The 22,986-nt window shown below is 44.1% G+C and overlaps 1 protein-coding gene across 1 annotated transcript in view; it reads right to left on the reverse strand.

Annotated features, from left to right (window-relative positions):
* Positions 1-6,498: 6,498 nt before the first annotated feature.
* The window catches only part of LOC115083337 (GDP-mannose 4,6 dehydratase), a 767,289-nt gene continuing 750,801 nt past the window's right edge, over positions 6,499-22,986 (reverse strand). Inside the window, exons 7-8 of the mRNA XM_029587139.1 lie at positions 7,595-7,663; positions 6,499-6,905 (exon numbers count right to left, since the gene is read on the reverse strand). Coding sequence (XP_029442999.1) covers positions 6,843-6,905; positions 7,595-7,663 — 132 coding nt within the window. The 3' untranslated portion in view covers positions 6,499-6,842. The remainder of the gene's footprint in view (positions 6,906-7,594; positions 7,664-22,986) is intronic.

Raw genomic sequence — 22,986 nt, forward strand, 5'->3', positions numbered from 1 at the left:
ACTTTCGAATCCTTTCAACTGACTGAACTGGAATGTCTGGGGTGGTGCAGCGTTTTGTAACCTCACCAAACATAAGCTAAATCTATCCGGCTAAGGTAGTAATGCCTGACCTGCCGGCATTTCTTGACGGTCTGTGCCCTGGTGGAAGGAGCTGTGAGGGCCTGAGGCGAACACCGAGGGCACCCCACAGGAAATGCTTAACCCTGGATGCGATTACGTCTATTACAAAGGTTCACCGGGGTAGTTAAAATAAAACACAGCTAAAACAGAATTACCTTAATGTAAACACTTTCTGAGCTACTCCAGTGAGCATCGCTTTAGAAGTCCCTCCCAGGGGAGAGCCTGCTCCTCTGACATTTTAATGCACAGGGAGGCTGTTAAGCAGCCAGCATGGAGGTGTCCTGCTATGGGTTTCCAATCCTGGAACTGTAATTGTGGAGCAGAGCCTCAGGAACGGGGTTCAAAGCACGTTTACAAGTTCTTTTTCGATGCATTCTGACAATACTGGATCCTCCTCCCCCCCCCCCCCCCCCCAATCATTTTATAAGCAGTTAATCGCGCACATCTGGGTGTACGATGAAGAATTTTGACAAAGGTGCCGTTTAGGGACCTTGAACACCCACTGAAATCTCTTCATGCAGGCCGCCGAGTGTGTTATTGCACTTACAACAAAAAAAAAATGTTCTAGGATCAAAATACTTCAAACTGGGCTTTTGATATTTTCCCTCTCTTCATTAAAGATGAAGTGAGGCTTCGATAGAGGATAGTGTGATGACATCAAGCACTTGGGCAGTGCCTCGTCGTGGGGACTGACAGGTACAGTAGCCAGCTGGTGTCTAACAAATCGCACTGCCGGAATTTTTTGATTATATATAACTAATCTGATATTTGTTAATGAAACGGGCCTCGGTTAGAGCCTTCCTTCTTTTATTTCAATTTGGTTGTGGCTGACTTACTTCAACTAAAAAAAAAACCCCCCAAAAAGGACAGATTCTCCCCATCTATCTAGCCCTTCTTGCAGAAAAGAGCAAAAGTCAGGAATTAACTTTTAAGACCGCTGTTATGTCCTCTCTCGTCCAGTACATCACTAAGCTCTTTCACTGCAATGTGGCTAGCTAGCCAAAAAAGTTATACAGGCGACAATTATTAATGATGACAGTTATCCAAATAAACACTATTTTAATGTTAACTAATAATAATTTAAAGTCATCCTTAGTTATAAGCTGTCGATTACATGCACTCATTTAAAAAAATAAAATGTTTTATAGTGCAATATCTTTTAATGATGCATTATTTTTTTTCTTTTATATTTTAACTTCTGCCTGGAGCTGGTTTGGAAAAAGCGGCTTAAAACTTGAAAAATTAAACAAAATTATAATTAAATTAGTAAAATCGCGGCTGATAATCGTGCCACTTTAGGCAATGCAAACAGCCAGAGGAATATGGATATTGCCATTTCAATAAATTAAATCCAGGGATAAATTGTAACTAATGCCGAACCCTGCTTAAAAGGAAACAGAGTGAGTGGTTTATAGTACAGATTTAATCTGAAGATTGTAAAAACATTTGTTTTTGTCAAAATCTGGCAATTATTTTTAGACAGCTGGAAGGTGACTTGAGGAATTTACATTTATAAATGTAGCGCTACATTAAGTCCAGGTTACACAAACTATCCGTTGTGACGGTATCCTCCAAACGACGGTATAGAAAAGATTTAAATAAATAAATACAATAAATGAAATATCAGATCAGGGCTAGCGTGATGTATAATGGGTTTATCCACCAGTAATGGAAATGAATCTTTCTTTATCAAACGGGCTCGCATTTTGCCGATCATTAAATCAAATAGCCATGGGCTACACGTTTGCGGGAATCGTTGAATCAGGGAAAACACAAGAAACTGAAGAGCAGACATTCTGTCTTTTAGCAGGAAAATAATTAGAATCGTTAACTTTTTCAACGAAAATATTGAAAAAAAAAAAATTACATTGAAACGTAGATAAAACTAAAGGTAGGACCAGTCGAAACCATAACTTTATTCTGGCTCCGAATTCGTCGCATATGAATATTTGAAAGACAAAGAGTAATTGACTATTTAATTGATAATGGCAGATTGCAAACCCTGCCTCCGCCAGTATATTATAACTCTCTATATTTATCGTCTTTTTACAGTATAAATACACTACGAAGTATTTATTTATTTTCGCATAGACTAGCCTAAACTTTGGATGCTGTTTCGTGCTTTCCTTTCCTTTTTTTTTTTTTTCCGATGTGGGTTTTGTTTTGTTTTGTCTGCTCCTGAGCACTTATCCGGGAGAGATAGCGGAGGAGGAGGAGGAGTGTGTGTGTGTGTGTGTGCGCGCAGCTTAGGGTAAGGTCAAGGTAAAAGCTTTTTTTCGGGGAAGGGGTGTCAGCTGCCCTCTCCCCATCCAAAAAAAAAAAAAAAAAATCCTACAGAGCTTCAAGGGGAGCAGCACCGGCCTATCTCCATCTCCCACAAAAAAAGTAGTGAGGTTGCCACTTAGAGACAAGTTTGCTTACTAGAAATCGGGGAGAAGAGATCCTCTCCGTGCCATCCTCACCCCGCTCCTGTGGGGAGCTCACGGTAGGCCCCGGAAAGAGAGGGGGGGGGGGTGTGAGGATTTGAGGTGCAGTTTCTGATCTAAGAGGGAAGGGCCAGGGGGCCCGTGTGCAGGCCTCACTCGCCGCCTGGTCTTTCTCTGGAAGCTGGGTGTGCTCTGGGCTACTTCCTTTCTCAGTGCTTAGGTCCGCACGGTGCCTGCCTGGTAATGAATGCATTCGTCCTCGACGTCAGGCATTTGCCGCGCACGGACCGATACCTAACCCAGCCAGGAGAAGGCCGTGCAGCAGAGACTGGACCAGGGCCACCGAACTCCTGGTCTCGCTAGCCCGATTTCTCAGCTGCTTAAAGAGGGAGGCAACAAGAGTGCGTGATGCAAGAGGAGTGTTTGTGCAGCTTCATAGCCGGAACTACCTGGGAGTCCGTACCCTAATAAGAAAAGGAAAAAAAAAAAAAAAAAGGACCTTTTAAGAGGAGGCTAGCAAGGCATAGATTCGATAGAGGAGAGGAGGAGGAAGCTGGAGAGCTTCGCCTTAGGATTCGGTGGGCACCGATTGCAGAGGAGTTCGCTTCTTGCCAATTCTCCCTTGCTGGGAGTTGCTTGACCTCAAGCTTTCCGAGGTGCAAATCGCTTTGCACAGGTTCAAGCCAGGGCTTAGGTTCCTGCTGCAGCGCCGGAGTCACAGCCTCCTGCACTGACAAGCCCCAAGAAGAGCAGAAATGGCCCGGAGACACATTCGTTGGTAATAATTCTTGTTGCTGAACATCTGCAGACGACAGAGGGAAGATTGTCCAACAAGGTAACATCATCCGGAGCGGCACGGGAGGCAACACCTTGATTTCACTTTTTTTTTCTAAATCACCATCATGTGCTATCAGCGCTGCCCTAGCAAGGTCCGCTCAGGGAGGGCGTTTCCTCCTGGGATTTAGACAAATGTCTCGGAGGGGAAAAAAAAAACAACTTAAGGAAAACCTTCTATAATATTTGCTTGTAAAGCAGAAGTGATTATACAGGGTGGCTGCTGATGAGGATTAAAAAACAAAGTGGCAATGAGAAAACTGGTGCTTTTATTGCTCTGTTTCATACATTGTGCACGCTACAGAAATGATATATATAATTATTTTATATATACACACACATATATCATTTCTGTAGCGTGCACAATGTATATAAATGTGTATAATGTCACACACACACACGAAAAAATGTGGAAAGTAAACCCCCGAAAGCAAAGTTTCCTTTCAAGTGGGAGGGGGTCAGGAAGTGCGAACCCTGCTCCTTATGCTGAAGGCAGCGCACGCTGCATTGTGACCAGAGCTGGGTGAAGCCCGCCCGGACCCTCCGGGAAGCAGCGCTTTCCGCCCGCCAGAAGGGGTCCCGGCCGCCTTATTGTTCCTTTGCAGAAGGAAAAGGAAAAACCAGCGGAGAGCTGCGCTCCTTTCCGCTTCTGTTTCGGCGGGATAACGGCTGCTGGGCTGCCACAATGCCTGCCCGCTGCGCCCTGCGCTGCCCCTGCCAGCTCCAGCTTGTTCAGTGCAGAAGGCCCCCTCCCCCGAGATCACTGTTCGGCATACTTACTGCGGCACTGACCCAGGGACACTGACCAGCAAAATAACATCCAATATCCATTTAGAATTTTATAATAAAGCATGCAAAGCGCGGAAATGAATCCGCTCGCTGGATGCACTCAGATTTCTAGAGGTGAAAAACCCGCGTTAGTCGCAGCTCACCGTCACTTGTTCTTGCTGCACAACTTGAAATTCAGGTTTTTTTTTTAAACTTAAAATTTACAAACCGAAAGCCACTCTTTTATTCTGTATTTTCTTCCGAAGCACACACATTTTGTCCAAATAAAAATCTTAATATTTGCTGGTAATTTTTTTTTTTTTTTTTACAACTTGTTATTCAAAATCGTTTTCCAGAATAAATTTGAGCTATACTAATATCCCAGCCCAGAAAGCCAAGAAGGTGGAGTTTGCACCAAAAGGATCTCCACTGCATGAAACCCCTAAACACTCAGAATAAAAACTCAGTGCAAACATATTTTTAATGTATTCCACAAAATATTCCCATGCATGCTGTCTGAAATAATTCCCAACTTCTCAACACTACGTTTGGAGAAGCATATGCACCTGTAGGAATCAATATTTATAATTCCCTCAAAAAAAAAATCTACTGAATGGAAGAATGTATTTGTATTAAAAGGTTACAATACATTTAGTGCCGCTTGCGGCTACCGTGAAAAAAGGAAAGAAGAAAAATACAGAAAGTGGCTGATTAGAATGGGAAATAGAAAATAACCAGTTCGCTCATTTTGGGCCATTTTTCACTTTCCTAGAGTAACTCTTGGAAAACTTCCGAAAAGGACCTGTACATCTTTCGCTGGTTCCCCCACCCAAATAATAAATAACGGTTTAGATTGCACTGCAAGATCTGCCTTCGGGTGGGAATAGGACATGGGCATGGATATACCGCCTCTCTTCCTAGACTCATCTTATTTTTAAATTCTCTTTCCTAGTCAGCAATGGCTGGGATGGCATTTGCACATTCCTTTAAAAAAAAAAAAAAAAAAAAAAAAAACCAAAACTGAGGAGGAGGCGGTATAACTATAGTGCATTTTATTTTCTGTAAGCAAAGAAGGAATAGAAATCCCGAAGCAAATCATTGCTGGACAAACTCGGAGCCTGGCTGGGGAGGAACACCGCGAAATCCAAGCAGACGGGCGCGATGGATTGGGCTACAACGCGCCTCCCGTGCTTCAGGGACAAGTTTGAGCCTTAATGCGCCACGTCCTCGTTGCCTAAATATTGACGTGGATACCGCGCTGCAGGCAGCTCCCTTTCAAACAAGCAGCGAGCATCGGAGCACAGCAGGCAACGCTAATCGGGCCTGGAGAGAATAATAATCATCATCAGCAGCAGCATCTTAGCGGCTCGGGCGCACCCCCCCCCCCCCCCGTACACCTGTGTGCAAGCGCAGGTCCAGCTCCGGGATCCGCCGCTCTCCCGCCAGACTTTCCTTTCCCAGCGCCTTCTCGCCCCCGCGAACTCTTCCCAAAGCGCGATGGCCGCCAGTTCGCGCACACAACACCACGCGGACGGAGCCATCCATCGGGAAATCCCTCCCAGCCGCAGGCAGCCCTCGGCTCTTCCGACCCGCGCATCCACAGACTCCCGGGCCCGTTTGTGCCCCCCTCGGCTACCGCTCGCGAGCTGTTAGAGATCAGGATGGGGTTAAAATAAAAAGGGATCAGTGCAACGTAGTGACCTGCAGTTCTTTTTTTTTATTGTTGCATTATTGCTGTGAAGTGGTGGCCATCCCGGGGGGGGGGGGGGGTGTCTGTTCGTTGAAGCTGTGCGCCGATCTCTCTCTCCTTCCGCCCGCAGTCCCACGACCTCTGGCTGACCCGAGCAGCCGCTGTTGAGGCAGCGCTTGCTCACCTTGCACCCTCTGGTTTTTTTTTGGTTTTTTTTTTGCAGATTCCTGCCAGCGCTGTCGTCGGGGGCCGGGGGCTGCGAGACACAGGGGCTTATTGTACCTGCGAGAAAGGGAGCAAACCTCTGCCCATTCATCGGCTCCGCGCGGGAGAGAGGGAAAGACTTTTTTTGTTGTTTTTTTTTTCCTTTTCCGCTGTAGGGTAAAATGGCTTCTGTGGTGAAGAACAGCATAGACTGAGGCCTTGTTAGACCGAATAAAAGGGGGGGGGGGGAGGGGGACACAAGGTCAGTGCAGAAGGCTGAAGCAGGTCCGCCAAGCTCTAGCTGAAAGGGACAACCCCAGTGGGGTGAACTCATCAGCTTCAGAGGTTGTGCACAGGCAAAACTGCTCTCTCTTTTTTTTTTTCCTGCAGTCATCTTACTGGGTTACCCAGCCTGTGCATCCCATAGCACAAAATAACTCAAGAGTCACATCCAGATTTAGAGGAAGGCTTTCTTTAATAAGAACAGGCAAAGAGACTTAATGCAAAAAGGACGGTTTCATGTCTCAGGAGGGCTCTCCTACATTACAGGAAAAGTAGTAGTAGTAGGTGCCCCTCCCCCCCCTCCTATCTTCAGGTTCAGCACTCAAGCTCAGAAAGTTGAACAGACAAGATCCCTCACACCTTTGCAGCAATGTAATGTATGAAACCCTGCACCGACCAGCAAAGAGAAAAAAAATCTCCTTCCCACCCTTAAATCAAGGCCCCGGAAGCGTCCTAAACTCTGCAGGCCCGGTCCCGGCAGCTGAAGGCGAGTGGCCCAGCCAGGGCGCTCCCCGGCTCTAGGCGTTCGGGTTGCTCCGCATGAGCTGCACGTCGGCTTCCACCATCTCCTTCACCAGCTCCTGCAAGAGAAAGCAAAAAAGGCAACTCGGGTTAGCTGGGGGAAGGCAGAGCCCAGCTCCCACTCCGGCTGCAGCCTCCAAACAGAATAGGTACAAGGGGCGGGAGAGAGAGCCCACGTTTCCTATCGCCGACCACAACATTTTTTTTTTTCCTTGTAAGTGTCAAAGCTTCAGACAGGAGGACCCGGAGAGGGGCTTTCAAGAGCCCACCGAGTGATCGGTGGAGGAACTTAATAGAAAGCAGAGGAAAATTGCTTAAATGACTGCTTTCTTTTCCAATACTTCTTTCCAAGAGCGCCTTGGTTAGCGAGGAGCAGGAAATATCACGACCTGGTATTTGTTTGCCTTTTGCGAAACATTCCTTTACCTGTTTTCCTGGCTTAGGATTGTTAATGCCACGATTGATATTTCACCCCCATGTTCTTCCGATTTTTTTATTTTATTTTTTTTTTTATTATCTCGCACTGGTGGCAAACTATGAACTCTGTCCACATGACGATCCCAAAAGTGCCCCGGGAAAGAAATATCAAGGAAGGCAAAATAACTTTCATTTAAAATCTCAAATTATGCTTTTTTTTTTGTGTTTTGTTTTATAAAGGTCTCTCCACCCTTTTCCCCTTTTTAAATTTTTGTTTTACAAATGTTGGCCCGGAAAATGTCTCCCCCTCCCCCTTCAGCAGATCACTTACCTCGAAAGTGACTTTGGGCTTCCAACCGAGCTTCTGCTTTGCTTTGGTGCAATCTCCTTGAAGAAAATCCTACACGGGAAAGAGAGAGGGTGGGGGGAGAGGTTAGCAGAGAGGTCGGTGTATTATTTTTCTCCCTCTTGGCCCTGTGTAACCGTATTAGCTGCTTGTTCCGATAATGCAAAGCACCTTGTGAGGAGGCCTCTGGGAGCTACAATTTGTCCTTCAGCAAAGTCCGGGCCAGCCTGTGGATGGCATCGCTAAAGGTTGTACGGGGGGTGAAACTGCCTGCCCCTAGCACCCCCCCACCCCCCACTTCCGACTAAGCAATGAGTACCCGCTTCAGCCTCGCCGCTTATACAGTCCGATCACAATCCGAACATTATTAATAGTAACGATCATGAAAGCACAATTTTTTCCTCCACCACTGATCGTGTACATATGATCGGGTCCCCAACCGCCCACCTACTAAATGCTGGTAAGTAGGTCTGCCAGGCACACCCAGATGAAGTTACTGCAATGATCTGCTTCAAATTATTGCGTTTTGCGTTTAAGAAACGAAACCCCCAGAAGTAAATGGCAAAGCAAACACGACAACTGCAAAGCGCATCTAACAAGCAGGGGCTGCCTATCGGGTGATTTGTGCAGACCCTGTCCCCAATGTCATTTGTAAAGCAGGTGGTGGTGGTAGTGGGGCGGGGGTCCTACCCCACCAGGTTATTTGGGGGGGGAGGGGGGGACCATACCTGCCTTTCTAATTGATGAAAAAGAGGGCTGGGGGCTGGGGGCAGCCACTGCACCAGTTGTGAGGGTTGGATTGAAGGGGGATGAGTTTTGGTCAACGTTTTGGTGGCCCTGACTGCTGCCTTTTGTTTTATGGATTTTTCCCACAAGACAAAAGAACGCAGCCATACTGCCCAGATATTTTTAATCCAGGCCTACATTTGCTAAAACACTTTTTTGGTATTCTAAGGGCCTCCCTCTAGGAAACAAACCTCTCACTAGACTCCGGTAAATAACCATATTTCTTAAGTCACGGTTTCCCTTCCGTTTTTTTTTTTTTTGCTGTGTTCTGCTTAGAGGCAGGATTTAAATCTAATAAAATACATACACACATTTTTGTCTTACAAACACCAGTTTTTAACCAAGACCTTACAGCAGAACTGCATATGAGCATACATTTAATAATGGTCTGAAACATTTTGCTTAGTGCCCCTAAACGAGTTGTATTTTTTTTTTCTCCACTAGAAAAAAAACATTTTATTAGCAAAGCTAAAGAAACAAAAGTTACTTTCCACCTAATTCACACTGCTAAGAACTAGTGAAATATATATGCACATTAAAGCAGTTATTTTAAACAATTCTAAACCGATCAGCGTTCTGGCTCTCAATAATGTTTTTGTAAAGAATCACGATACAATGGTGCATGAAAATTTCTGTAAAGCATATTTTGCACGTGGGTCAGTTTCCCCCACAATCTTTAAACCATTTCCTTTAAAGCCATGCCAATAAAGGTAATTTCTGCATGACAGCTTTCTTCAGCAAGGGGTTTCTGTAATGAGGTGCTTACTGCTGAAATCTTCAGGGCTCCATTCATCCAAATTTGTTTTAGCTTCTTGAGGGCAAAACGTGAAAAATATTCAGGTTTTGCCAAATATTGTAAAAGCAGATATTCAGGAGATATTTGCCAAAAAAAATAAATTATTTGTTAGAGTCTGAAAAAATATATATATTTGGAGGGCACAGGAGGAGTCACCACAAATTGATGATCCAATAACAGCCTCCGCTTCGGTGGAAGACCTGCTTACAAACATTTGAGTACATTTACCACTTTCATTCACCTCTGGGAACCATATGACTCAGATATATTGGCTCTTACTCAAGAGCACTGCCATAGTGCACAGCACCTATTGCTTCCTGTAGGACCCATTTTGACACTCTTACAACTCTATAATCATTTTGGAAAAAACATTTAGTAAACCTTTCTCTTTTACTCTAATGGAAACACCCCCCAAAAGATTTGTTTTAATAACCTTCCTCTGTTTTTGAAGACCACCTAGACTAGGGATGGCGAACTCCAGTCCTCGAGTGCCACAGACAGGCCAGGTTTTCAGGATATCCACAATGAACATATATTTTACGAACTAAAAAAATACAACTTGCTTACTTCAAAATATGATTTCCGTGGAAAAGCTGGTATGCTTTAAAACTAGCGTGCTTGAAATGACCAGTTTTTCGATTCTTTCACCAGTTCACCCAAGTCCTTCTCCAGATCAAGACCCTCCTAGTTCTTCAGCCTCAGCTCCCTCATTCAAACCTCCCACTCAACCAGTAATTGACAACAGACATCTGATATCAATGGCGCTGGGTATAAAACTGCACAGATAAGTTACCAAATGTACTCGCGTAAGCCTCTTATAAAATAGCAACGTACGCCCGTACCTCTTGGCCCCGCCCTGGAATAATTCTAGACCGCCCCTTTTTTTACGCATGTGGATGTTCATGCGAACAAAAATATGCAGGTATACGTATGATGTTTATAAAATAGCATGTACGCGAGTACAGGCTACTTCCGCATGTATATGCTAATTTTACACGTGGATCTCTTTGAAAATTCACCCCAAAGTCTATGTACTATCCACATACATGCAAGTCCTTTACCACATGTACAGCTCTAAGCTTCTCAAAACACAACTACGGGGATCATTATCCAGTAGGCCGGGTAGTGGACAAGTTATCCCATATAATCAGCGGGATAAAAGTCCCACTGAATATACCAGCCTAAAGTTATCCGGCTTCAGGGCCTTGTGTGACTGGATAACTAGCTATTCAGTAAATAGCCAGAAGCACACTTAAAAAAAAAAAAAAGTTGCGAGCCTCCTAGCCCAATGCCCCCCCCTTCCACAGCACAATTTGCAAACCCCCCCGCTGACCCAGAAATCACCCCCAAGCCCTAGAAATGTTTTCTTAATGCATCCACATCAGCGCCACTGGGCCCAGGCCTCCAGCCCTCCCCATTAAAAATACTTCTAAAAGTCACCTCCCCCCCCCCAGTACCCCACCCCCCACACAACACAACCTTCACTAAGACGCCCTCCCTCCCACCCAGCCGGTCCCTGAACGGAGACCATCTCTCTATGCCGAGATCACTGTGCAATATGATCCCGGCCGCTTCTCGCATTACCTGCAGTGGTCACGCTGGAAGGATGCATTTTCTCCGAAACAGAACATTTTCGGTGATGTTGGCCGGATAACTCAACCCCTCCCCAGAATGCCCCTTTTCCATCCAGCTAAAGCTATAGCTATAGAAACTTGGCTGAATATGCCCAATTTGTCATTTAGGCAGATAACGTTTTAAGTTATCAGTCCTCGTGGCTTTGGAGTACGGATCTTTACATTATCATAGCTCTTCGGTTCTTCAGGGTTTCCTGCAGCAGCTTCCCCACAGCTGCGACCATCTGCATGCTTGTTCCGTCCGCTGCTTCTCTAGACCTGGGCTTGGCTGCTGGTTCCACTCCCTTTCGCGAAGCCCATCTATGGCAGACTGTAGAGCAGAGCTCCACCCCTGAGAGAGAGAGCACAGCCGCTTCCCAACCATCCGCTGGCGCTGCAGGAGGATGGAGACTTTCTCCACCAGGTCCCCCCTCTTGCGATGTGATATAAGGAGCTCTGACACCAGGGGCAGGTTGAGGTGATCCAAAGGGGGTCGCATCTCTTTGGGGAGGTCCTGTGGAGGTGACTGGCAGGGGGGACTGGAGAGTATTATTTGAAGCTGAATTGGGGATATTAGTTTTTCAAAGGCCTTGGCGTGAAGGGTTTCCTAGTGTTTGCTGGGGTTATTATGATAGCTTAGTATATTACTGATGCATTTTGCTGTTTGGTGTTTTTAGCAGGGCAGATATGGGCTTGGTGGGGTGGCATTTTTGGGAGGGAGGTCGCTTATTGTCTGGTTTTTGTAAGACAGGTAGATCGAGTCTCTAGAGAGAGAGGAGGGGATAGGCTTATTCTGTATATCAATGAGTGTTTTTTTATTGATTATTTTCGGTGCTTTTCTTTCTAGAAAGGTAGGTGCCAGTACTCGGATGCAGAACTGCTCTTGCAGGGGTGTGCATGTGTGAGTGCGTGCGTGAGGGGCATCTGGGCAATTACCCAGTGTCTTGCCTCCTACAGCTGGCTGCAGGGTTCAATCAGATCTTCCCTCCCACTGGCTGCAGGAGTAAGAGAGCCGCGCTTTTCCCTGCTGTCGTCTCTTCTGCCACCCTCATGGCATGGGAAACGCACCCGTGGGGGGGTAGGAGGTTGAAAGAGAGAGGCACCACTGATGTTCATCTTTCTCAGTTACGGGTGCCATTCTCAGATTTAGATTCAGAAAACTTTATTGTCATGCCAAAATTTGTGCATGGGTTTCCAAAGAAATAGAAGAAGAGAAAAGAGAATAAATGCAATAATTCTACCAACAGTAATTAAAATTACAGGGTTAAAAGGATGGACAGTTTTCATGCTCTGTATTGTCCCTGGTCATGACATAAAGGGTTATTGTCCCATCTCTATTAGTTAGTGCCCTGCAGAGAACAGGCCTCCAGTTCCTGCTCTGTCCAGCTTCTCCCCTCCCAGGCAGCAGCCTGTATTCATTTAAAAAAAAATGCCTGCACCGAGCACCCTCTGCTACCGCCTGTTAGAAAGACCCAGTTATTGTAATTGTTTTTATCTTTAGCATACACTATTTTGGATTTTTAGATATTAAGATGATGTATAAAAGTGTAACATGTAATAATAATTACACTACTTGAAGCACTGAAGTGTATAGTACAACTACAGTAGTCATTTCTAGAGAAAAGGTACAGCACACATATTTCCCTCACAACCTTCCTTCACAACACACACAGACATAAAACCATTACAGATAGTTCCACACTGATATTTTCTGGCCATATGCAGAACAAAAAGTACTTGCAGGATCTGAGACCACACTGCACAAATCAAACAAACATAAGAAAATGCCATACTGGGTCAGACCAAGGGTCCATCAAGCCCAGCAGCCTGTTTCCAACAGTGGCCAATCCAGGCCATAAGAACCTGGCAAGTACCCAAAAACTAAGTCTATTCCATGTTACCATTGCTAATGGCAGTGGCTATTCTCTAAGTGAACTTAATAGCAGGTAATGGACTTCTCCTCCAAGAACTTATCCAATCCTTTTTTAAACCCAGATACACTATCTGCACTAACCACATCCTCTGGCAACAAATTCCAGTTTAATTGTGCGTTGAGTGAAAAAGAACTTTCTCCGATTAGTTTTAAATGTGCCCCATGCTAACTTCATGGAGTGCCCCCTATTTACAGAAATTAGAAACACATAAAGCAGAGGAGAAATTAAACACTCAGCTTCCTTTCTGAGAGATTACAGAATTACCGTATGGAGTGAGTAGCACGTGGCTTAGCCGGTAACCCTTTCATTCTTTGCAACCAGTTTGCTGATACCAGGTTTCATGCAGGTTTGGTACCACAGCGCCAGCCCAGCATTCAACACTGTCCATTGTGCACCCTTCTGCATGGCAAGCGGGTTCGCAGAGATTTACGCTAATATTTTACAAACGGTCTGGTGGCAGCACATAGTTTATAAAAGCATGCAGGAACATGCATACTTTTTAGCAGAGTAACGGTAAATGATGGCGGAATAAAGACGAAAAAAAGTCTGTCCACCAAGGTGTTCAGGGCTGTAACAGCTGCCCCGTGCAGGTCCCCCCCCCCCCCGCCTCCTCTTTAGGGTTGTAACCGCCACTCCATGCGGAAATGTAACCCCAAAGAGAGCACCTGTTACCTCGGTTATTCTTTCCCTTCCTCCAGCCACCAGGGATCCTTTGCGTTGATCCCATGCCCTTTGGATTCTGCTGCTATTCTTGTCCTTCCCGTGTCTTCCAGGAGGCATTTCCAGGCATCCGCCACCCTTTCTGTCTAAAAGTTTTTCTTGGCATTGGTTCCTGAGTCTACCCCTTTGGAGCTTTATACCATGACCCTAGGCCTTTAGCTTCCTTTCCATCAGAAAAGGTTTGACTCCTGTGCATTAATACTTTTCGGGTATTTAAAAATCTGTATTGAAGCCCCCCCCCCATCTCTCCTCTCCTCCAGGATACATATTTATATATTTAGGCTCTTCGGTCTCATCTCATATGGTTTGCAGTGCAGATCCCACACCGTTTTAGTTTTCTCTCCATGGATGGCTTGTAACCTCTTTCGATTCTTTTTGCGATACGGCCTCCAGAACTGAACACAGTACTCCAGGTGAGGCCTCACTAAGGGACCTGTACAGGGCAATATCACTGTCTCTGCAGCCCAGGATTTCCCTGGTCTTATTAACGCTTTGGAACCTTCAGGTCATCTTGTAACGTCACCCTGAGATCTCTCTTCCAGTCCATGCACATCAGTCCCTTGTCGCCTCCCATCACATACAGACTCCTTGGATTCCGCACCCCAAGTACGCGGCTCCGCACTTCTTCGCATAGAATCATAGCTGCTAAACTTTCAACCACTTTTCATCCCCTCTGCTCTTTCAAGAGATGCCAGTGTCATCTGCAAAAAGATAAACTTGCCGTCTATTTCCCCAAAATATTGCCCCAAAAGATCCTTGAGGCTTTCCAATAATCATCCTTCTCTCCTCAAAGTGAGTTCCATTTACCATTATTCACTTTTGTCAGTCAGTTAATCAATTTCTAATCCATTCCATCATCTTTGGAGCCACTCCCATGCTGCTCAGTTTATTCATGAAATCCAAGTTAACTACGTCAAGTGCCTGCCCTTCGATTAATTCTCTAGTCAACTAGTAAAAAAAAAAAAAATCAGATTGATTTGACACAACCTTCCTCTGGTGAAACCATGTCTCAGATCCTGCAGCCCACTGGATTGTATATAGTTCACTATCCTTTTCTTCGGCAGAGCCTCCATTAATTTCCCTACCATGAAGGTAAGGCTGAGCAGCCTGCAGTTTCCAGTCTCTTCTCTGCTACCATTTTTGTGATTGGCTATCATGGCAGGAGCCTGGCCAGTGGGCTTTTCCCACTCAATTCCAGACACTGGTGATGTCATGACAGTAACTCCAGGGATTGGCAAAGGAATGGCGTGTTAGACGATTCAGGCCTGGGCTGGTATAAAAATCAGTGTCCAGGAAGTTGGTTTGGTTTTACCGAGATGTAGGGCTCCTGAGATGCATTTCTTTAAAAGATAGCAAGTGACTCTCAACTCTCTTTTGAAAGCCTAAATATATCACAGCTACTAAAGAAATCTGTGAAGGACTGGGCCGAGAAGATAAGCTCCAGTTGTGAATTTTACCTTGGAGCTAGGCTATAAGGCTCCTCTCTTCTGCAGCGGTAATACTTCATTTTGTAATTTAATTGTACACGGGTTTCCTGACGTGGCTGAGGCCACCAGAGGAAGTGAAAGGATTTCCTTGATAAAGAGTGAAACGGGGCCAAGTTGAGCTCCACAAGTTTCTTAAAATTTCCTTATGCATTTATTTCCTATCATAGCAAATCTGTTTTGATCCTCAACAGTTAAATCTTTTTTTTTTTTAAGGATAAATTTGATTTGCAGCCACTTCCATTCTGCTGGGACTATTTCTGGCTAATTAAATGTAATATCTCCAATGGTTGTTGTGCTTGTATTAGCATTTAAACATTCGCACTGCATTCATTTTCAACTGGGTTACTTCTGGTTTGCTTTTTTCCCCCCTTATTTTCCTTTTTCATGTTTAAATGACTTGGATTTTCCCCATGTTTGTGAGGGCTTGATGAGATACTCATCAGATTATGCTGTTTCTCTACTTTTTTTTTTTTGGGAATATGCCTGATTTCTACCATTTCCATTTCAAGATCATTTCTTGATTGATTTATGAACGTGTTGTGTACATAAAATAATAATAAAAAAAAATAAGATAGGATGCAATTATTTTTGTTTGCCAGTCGGCTATCTTTCTGCCAGAAGTTGTTTAAGGCCCAAATTTGGGTCCGTCAGTTCTATAGAGCAAATAAGGCTTTTCAGAGAGTGTGCAGGAAAGAGAGCAAGATGAGAATTCCCTCCCTGCCTCATTACACTTCAGTTTCCAGCGGAGTCTGTGCTGACCCATATGTGCATGCTTGCATTCACCACTTCGGGACAGGCTTTCATTCTTAAACAGGAACCGCCCTTACGGATGGGAAAGGAATTTTGCTTTATATACTGCCTGTCATATAAACTGTACCTCTATTACAGGCCAGGGCGAACTGCAGCAATTCAGAGATACAAAGCAAAGCGTTAACAAAAAACAAAACAAAACAAGAGAGAATAGGAAAAGGACAGATGGGGGGAGTGAGAAAGAGAGGTTCACTGGTTTGCTCCAGATTCCTTAGTATATGACCAGGATGGGATTACAAGGATGTCTTGGTTCACAATCTTGCAGTGACCTGAAGGCTGCACAGTGCCAGGCATAGTTATATTTTATTACCAAAAACACTGTTCATCAATCCAGGTTTTAAAGATTTTTTTTAAAATGACAATTATTTAATCAAAAAGATTAAAAAAAAATCCCAACAACAACAACCAAGGCTATTGACCTACAGTTATGCTTGAGACTGCCAAATAACACACCTGGAAATGTGCTCTATGAACAGAATGACTTTAATAGAGAAACAAACACCCACATAAATAACTAATCAACAGCATGTATTTTGGCACCCTTGAACCTGCAGAAATGTCTTAATTATTTAAAATAAAATAAAAAATCATGTGCAGCAAACAGGGCTAGAGATATTCTGATATAGTTTTTCAGCGTTCAGCAAGGAAAGTAAGCCCATTAAGAACATAGGAAATTGTCATACTGGGTCAGACCAAGGGTTTAAGTCTATTCCATGTTTCCGTTGGTAGTAGTAGTAGTGGCTATTTTCTAAGTCAACTTAATTAATAACAGGTAATGGACTTCTCCTCCAAGAACTTATCAAATCTTTTTTAAACCTAGGTACACTAACTGCACTAACCACATCCTCTGGCAACAAATTCCAGAGATTAATTGTGCATTGAGCAAAAAAGAACTTTCTCCTATTAGTTTTAAATGTGCCACATGCTAACTTCATGGAGTGCCCCCTAGTCCTTCTATTATCCGAAAGAGTAAATAACAGATTCACATTTACCCATTCTAGACCTCTCATGATTCTAAAGACCTCTATCATATCCCCCTTCAGCCAACCTCTTTAGTCTTTCCTCATAGGGGAGCTGTTTCATCCCCTTTATCCTTTTGGCTGCCCTTTTCCGTACCTTCTCCATCCCAACTATATCTTTTTTGAGATGCGGCAACCAGAATTGTACACAGTATTCAAGGTGTGGTCTCACCATGGAGCGATATAGAGGCATTATGACATTTTCCATTTTATTCACCATTCCCTTCCTAATAATTCCTAACATTCTGTTTGCTTTTTTGACTGCCGCAGCACACTGAGCTGACGATTTCAATGTATTATCCACTATGATGCCTAGATCTCTTTTTTGGGTTGTGGCACCTAATATGGAACCTAACATCGTGTAACTACAGCATGGGTAGTTTATCCTTATATGCAACACCTTGCACTTGTCCACATTAAATTTCATCTGCCATTTGGATAACCAATTTTCCAGTCGCACAAGGCCTCCTGCAATATATCACAATCTGCTTGTGATTTAACTACTCTGAACAATTTTTTATCATCCGCAAATTTGATAACCTCACTCGTCGTATTCCTTTCCAGATCATTTATAAATATATTGAAAAATACGGGTCTTAGTACAGATCCTTGAGGCACTCCACTCTTTACTTTTTTCCACTGCTAAAGAGAATTCACTTTTTTGTAACAGTTCTTTAAAAAAAACTTTATTGTCAATACTGCCATATACAATGAACAAGTTGAAATAACCATTAACCATGACAAGTAGAGTAAAAATCTTACATTTGCTAATATACAATCCATATCATATTACTATTTTTTGCATACAAAACCAAAATTAGCTGTCTAAACAGCTAATAGCACAAGACAACCCTCACGTCCATCCAATCATACATCTTGCAAACTGAACATCAGCACACAACCCTCATCATTTAAGCCAATTAACAAAATAACCCACTGCCTCTAATTTCTCTTTAATTGATTTGGGTAAGATATGATAAAAAAAACAACCCAAACTTTACAGGGTTTCATGTAATCCTTACACACTTGTCTTCAAGCAAGTTTCAGGTCCAACACTCCAGTTGTATCCTATCTACAGAACATCTCTCTGTCTCTCGAATATCTATCTATCCAGACACACAGATACGAAACACACTATATACAGCTGCTTCTTACTTATGGCAGATACACAGGTACATTATTTAGGTGGCAGTAGAAAATTTTCAGAAAGAAGGGAAAAATACAATTTCTCCCCTCAAAATGTTCTAATTTTTTTTTTTAACTTTTATCACAGTTTCTATTTTTCTACTCCTTTCCGTACTTTCCTCTTTGCTCTGTAATTTGTGCTTTCTGCTCAGCTTGCTGTCGTCCCCCCCCCCCCCCTCTCTTGGTTCTCCTGGCTAATGGTTTCCTACTCGTTGTCCATCAGTCAGAGTTCTGACCCGGGGCAGTCCTGTCGGGCTTCCAAAACAACAGAGCTGCTGCTTCAGCACAGATGCAGGCCAGGCAGGGAAGGGGCCGGCGGAGGAGGGAGTGTGGTTGGGGGTTAAAGGGACCAGGAGCCGAGCCACGGAGGAGTAGGAACCCGAGATTTTCCTCTCCCTAGGTGGCCAGCCTTTACTGTGGCTGCAGTGTAGCCATCTTGCCCAGAGCCCTTACTGAAGGGGCTGTTTTATAAATGTGAGTGATAGATAAGAGAGAAAAGAAGTTACTGTAGAGCCAGCTGGGAGTGATTCGACAATAAACTTTTCAGCATCCTAAAAAAAATATTATCCAGACAGTTGCAATTTGTATGTCAATGAAACTCAGTCATTTGCAATTCACTTCACCACTGCTCCAGACTTTATTACTTTATTTTAAAAGCCTTTTTTTTTTTTTTTTTTGCACAAGCATAAAAATAGGATACAGCTTCTGGAAAATAATCCTCTAAGATTTCTTTAAATGCTCAGTGAGAGAAAGGTGTTTATCTCCCAGAAAAAGTCAAACATCTCACCATGATGTCTGAGGCCAAACTGAGAATGGATTATCACGTTAGAAACCCGGAAAATAAAACCTGCCTTTGTTAATATGATGCTTGAAGAAATGAGAAATTACTGAAACAGACGACTAGCTTGAGTACTCGGAAGTATGAAAGGGGCAGGAAGAAAATGGTTTTGCACGAGGAGGAAAGGGTTTTGAAGGAGGAAAAGTAAAGTGGGAAGGTCCCGGGCAGTGAAAGACTAGCACGAGGGTTCACGCACGGGTCTGTCCTGTAACCTTCCCTCCTTTCTCACACCCCCCCTTAAGTCCTTGCTTCTGCCTTTTAGCCATGACCCTGCGCACACGAGAGGAGGAATACAAATATAAACTAAAATATACCGTAATTAAATTACCGAGGTTCCGAAGCACGGGGCATTTGAGGGAAAGATTGAAGGTAACCATTGCCAAAGCAGAAAGATTAAACCTTCCTCCTCCTACAGGAGGAGGCTCCACTGCGGCCGGGCTGGGAGAATTACAGCTGACTGGGGTGGGGGGGCTGTTCGGGTTTTGCCCTTTCTCCTGCTTGACCTCCCTTTCAATTTGCACCTCTGTTTATCAGTAGTTTCCAGAACTGTTCCGTATCCTCAGCCGATGGCTCACACACATGGTTGCAAGCCTGCGGGCTTGTCTTGTCCCTTTTGAAAGAGATTGTAAAGGGCTCACAAACAGTGGAGACAAATCGCCATTTGCGGCACTTTCCTACGCGCGCTGCACGGCTTTCTCGGGTCAGCTCATGAGCCACACAACGTTTTGCATCCCTTCTCGGACAAAAGAAACCCCTCCAACCTCTCCTGTCAGCGGAAATGCCTCCTCCCATTGGGGCTCCTTTTCCACGGATTATAGCCTCATTAATGCTGGGTGGGGAAATATTGAGGCTGGCGCACCATGCTGCTGCTAATTAGGGACAGCACGGGCAGGCCCTGTGCCAGCCTGACATATGACCACCTTGGTGCGACTTGGGGAATCCTTTTCAGTGGTTTGTTTTGTTTTTTTCTTTTGGGAGGAGGAGGTTTAATCTTTCTGCTTTGGCAAAGGTCACTTAAATCTGATTTTTCTTTACATTTTGGATTTAATCACCCACCTTTCCCAACCCTAGCTCAAGGCGAGTTATATTCAGGCACAGGAAGTACTTCCCTACCTCAAAGGACTTCCAATCCTAGGGATCGGTGCAATAAACTGGAAGTAAAAACAAATATGCACTGAACTTCAGTCCACATTCTCTTCACTAATGAGCTAAAATATAGAAATAATGGCAGAAAGTGACCCAACTGGTCCATCCAGTCTGCCCAGCACGTTTTTTAGGGTAGTAACTGCTCCTCCATGCAGCAATTTAACACCTAAAGTCAACACAGGTAACACCATTTCTTCATTTCCATCCTCCAGCCACTAGGGGCTCTCTCTGTTTATCCCATTGCCATTCTTGTCGTCGCCGCCTCTTCCATGGGTGCAGTCCATACATCCACCGTGACTAAGTATTTCCTGATGTTGCTCCTGAGTCTATCCCCTTGAAGCACTGACATCATAACCCCTAATTCTACAGACTTTTGTCCATTGGAAAAGGCTTGATTTTTGTGCGTCATTAATATCTTTAATGTATTTAAGAGTCTGTATCATATCGTCCCCGTCTCTCCTCTCCTCCAGTGTATACATATTTAGGTTCTTCACTCTCATCTCATAAGCTTTTCAGTGGAGACCTCATACTTTGGTCGCCTCTCTCTGGACCACTTCCATCCAGTCTCTATCCTTTGTGAGATACGGTCTCAAGTGGGAAGTTATCTCGTGTGAAGAAATTGAATTGTGGGGGTTCTGTAAGGTTCCCCACTGTCGCCTTTATAGTTTAATGCTTTCTTACAGCCATTGGGAGTTTTATCAGTATCTCTAGGGATATGAGGATATTGCTATGCAAACGATATACAGTTCATGCTCTCATTGGGAAAAAAAGAGAAGAATGTGCTCATTGATTTTAATAATAAAATGATCGAGACAGAATGTAGGCATTCGGGGGGGGGGGGGGGGGCGGAGTTAAGATGGCGGCAGGCGTGTAGCGGCAGAGAGGAGCTGGCTGTTTCTTTTCTCTTCGTTTTTTTAGAATATTCCGTCTAGTATGCCTCCCAAAAGGAAAGGCAGAGTTGGGGTATATCCCTCGATGCCCTTAACACTGCCCAGCCAGAAAACGATCCCCGAACTGACCGCAATTTATCCCGTTGGGGGAGTAGGCCCCGCTGATGGAAAGCCGGTGGGAGCGGTGAATCTATCTGGGGAGAAATCTTTAAGCCCCCCAGATCTGAGAACTCCGGCTGCGCCAGGACCCTATCAACTCCCTGTGCTGACGCCGAGTGATGAGATACCAGAGAGTATCCTGAGCAACGCTGAGGGAGCAGCTTTCTAGTTGGAAGGTCCCGGATAAACAATGGTGCCTGGCGAGTCTTCCCAAGCAGGAGCGGTAGCGAGAGCGGAGACAGACCCTAGGAGTGGAGCGGCGCTTGTCCCAGTTGGGGAAGTGGTAAGAGGAGAACCGTCTAAAGAACATCCTGAGCTAATAGTTATTAACAACCTATACAAAAAAAAAATGTTCGCCTGATGTGCAAATTTTTACTCTCAAAAATTAATGCCTGCCCCGGAGCAAGCGTTAATTCTTGAGGAGCCCCTAAAGTTAACAGAAAAACAGAAAATACTAGAGATGTGCATTTGTTTTAGATGAAAATAGACAATGGCAATGAAATTGTCTATTTCGTCTTCTTTTGGGAGTGCCCCGAAACAAAAAAAAAAAAAAAAAGACAAAATTTTATATAATTAGTATTTTGAGTTAGTGCGCTCTAATGGGACTCAGTGTGCACTAAGTCCGAAATTATGGAAACATGAAAAAAACACCCCCGAACCATTTAAAAAATAAAATTAAGCACAAAAAAACATGAAACGAAAACAACATGAAAAAATAAATCAGTGCACATCCCTACAAAAAAATGCTTTTCTATAGTTCCTCCGACTTAATATTGTGACGATATTAAGTTGGAGGAACCGAAAAAAAAAAGGAGTAAGGAGAAAAAATATTTTTAAAAAATGTCACCAGCGGTCAGGTCAGGAAAGTGGATGCTCAATTAACGAGTGCCCATTTTCCTAACCCATGGCTGTGCAGTTAGGAAAATGGACGCTCGTAAAAATGAGCGTCCACTTTCCTAACCCGCACCGATAGCCACATTGCCTAGGCCCCCATTGCCAAGGAGGCGCTAGGGATGTACAATTTTCCCATGCGCCTCCTTTAATCGCAGCAGCCCATTTAAATACTAAATTGAATGCCTGGGAGAGGTGGTTCGGTGCATGTTAGGAAAGATGAGCGCCCATTTTACACGTGCTGATACTGCATCGGCCTGATTGTTTTGCCGCCTTCAGACCATCAGACACTATCACCCTATGGTCTCTCCCAGTCCATGCAGGCTGCTGTGGATGACTGACCTCTGGATAAGTCTCTCATTCTTTGCTTTTTCAAAATATCTGGGGCAAAGTATAAAGTGTGCCTGTATTTTTTTTATACCTGTGTGCTTTTTGAGAGGGCTGCTTAAAATTATTCACCAGAGAAAAGTTATGCAAAAGGGCTTGCAGTAGGAACTATTTTTTGGCCCTCTCTCTCTCATGGAGGGGCAGGCTAAAGAAATTGAAAAGCATTTGGCCAGTGATTCCCAACTATTAAGTGTTCATTTGTTACCAGGCTTCTGTGAGTGAATAGGCTCTGACTGACCTGTGGCTCAGCCTCTAATTCCAAGACTTAACTCCCAATGCAGTAAGAAAAATATGCTAATGCATCGGGACTTAAAAATAAAAAAACCTTGCTAACCCGAAAAGTGCGCACAAAGGCTCAGTATGCATAAAAAATAATATTTATGTGCATAAACCATGTTTTCTGCACAAAAACACATGGTTTATGTGCAAAAAGTTCTAATTGTGGACAAAGTATAATTTCTGTGCACAAAATCCTGTTTTCTGTATATAAATCACAGTTTATGCGCAGAAAACATGGATTTGTGCCCAAATTGGGTTTTCTGTGCATGAATCCCAAGTACAGGACCCCCCCATCATGAATTCCAGGTTCAGCCCCATAGACTAACATTGGTCACAGGCACATGGGTTAAGGCTATGCACCTCTCTACATTGGGCGTAAAGGGATAAAGCTAAGGCTGTCATTAACATGGGATTTGCACGGAGAAGCACTAATTTGT

Source organism: Rhinatrema bivittatum, chromosome 2 (genome assembly GCF_901001135.1).
Source record: "Rhinatrema bivittatum chromosome 2, aRhiBiv1.1, whole genome shotgun sequence".
Classification (NCBI taxonomy): Eukaryota; Metazoa; Chordata; class Amphibia; order Gymnophiona; family Rhinatrematidae; genus Rhinatrema; species Rhinatrema bivittatum.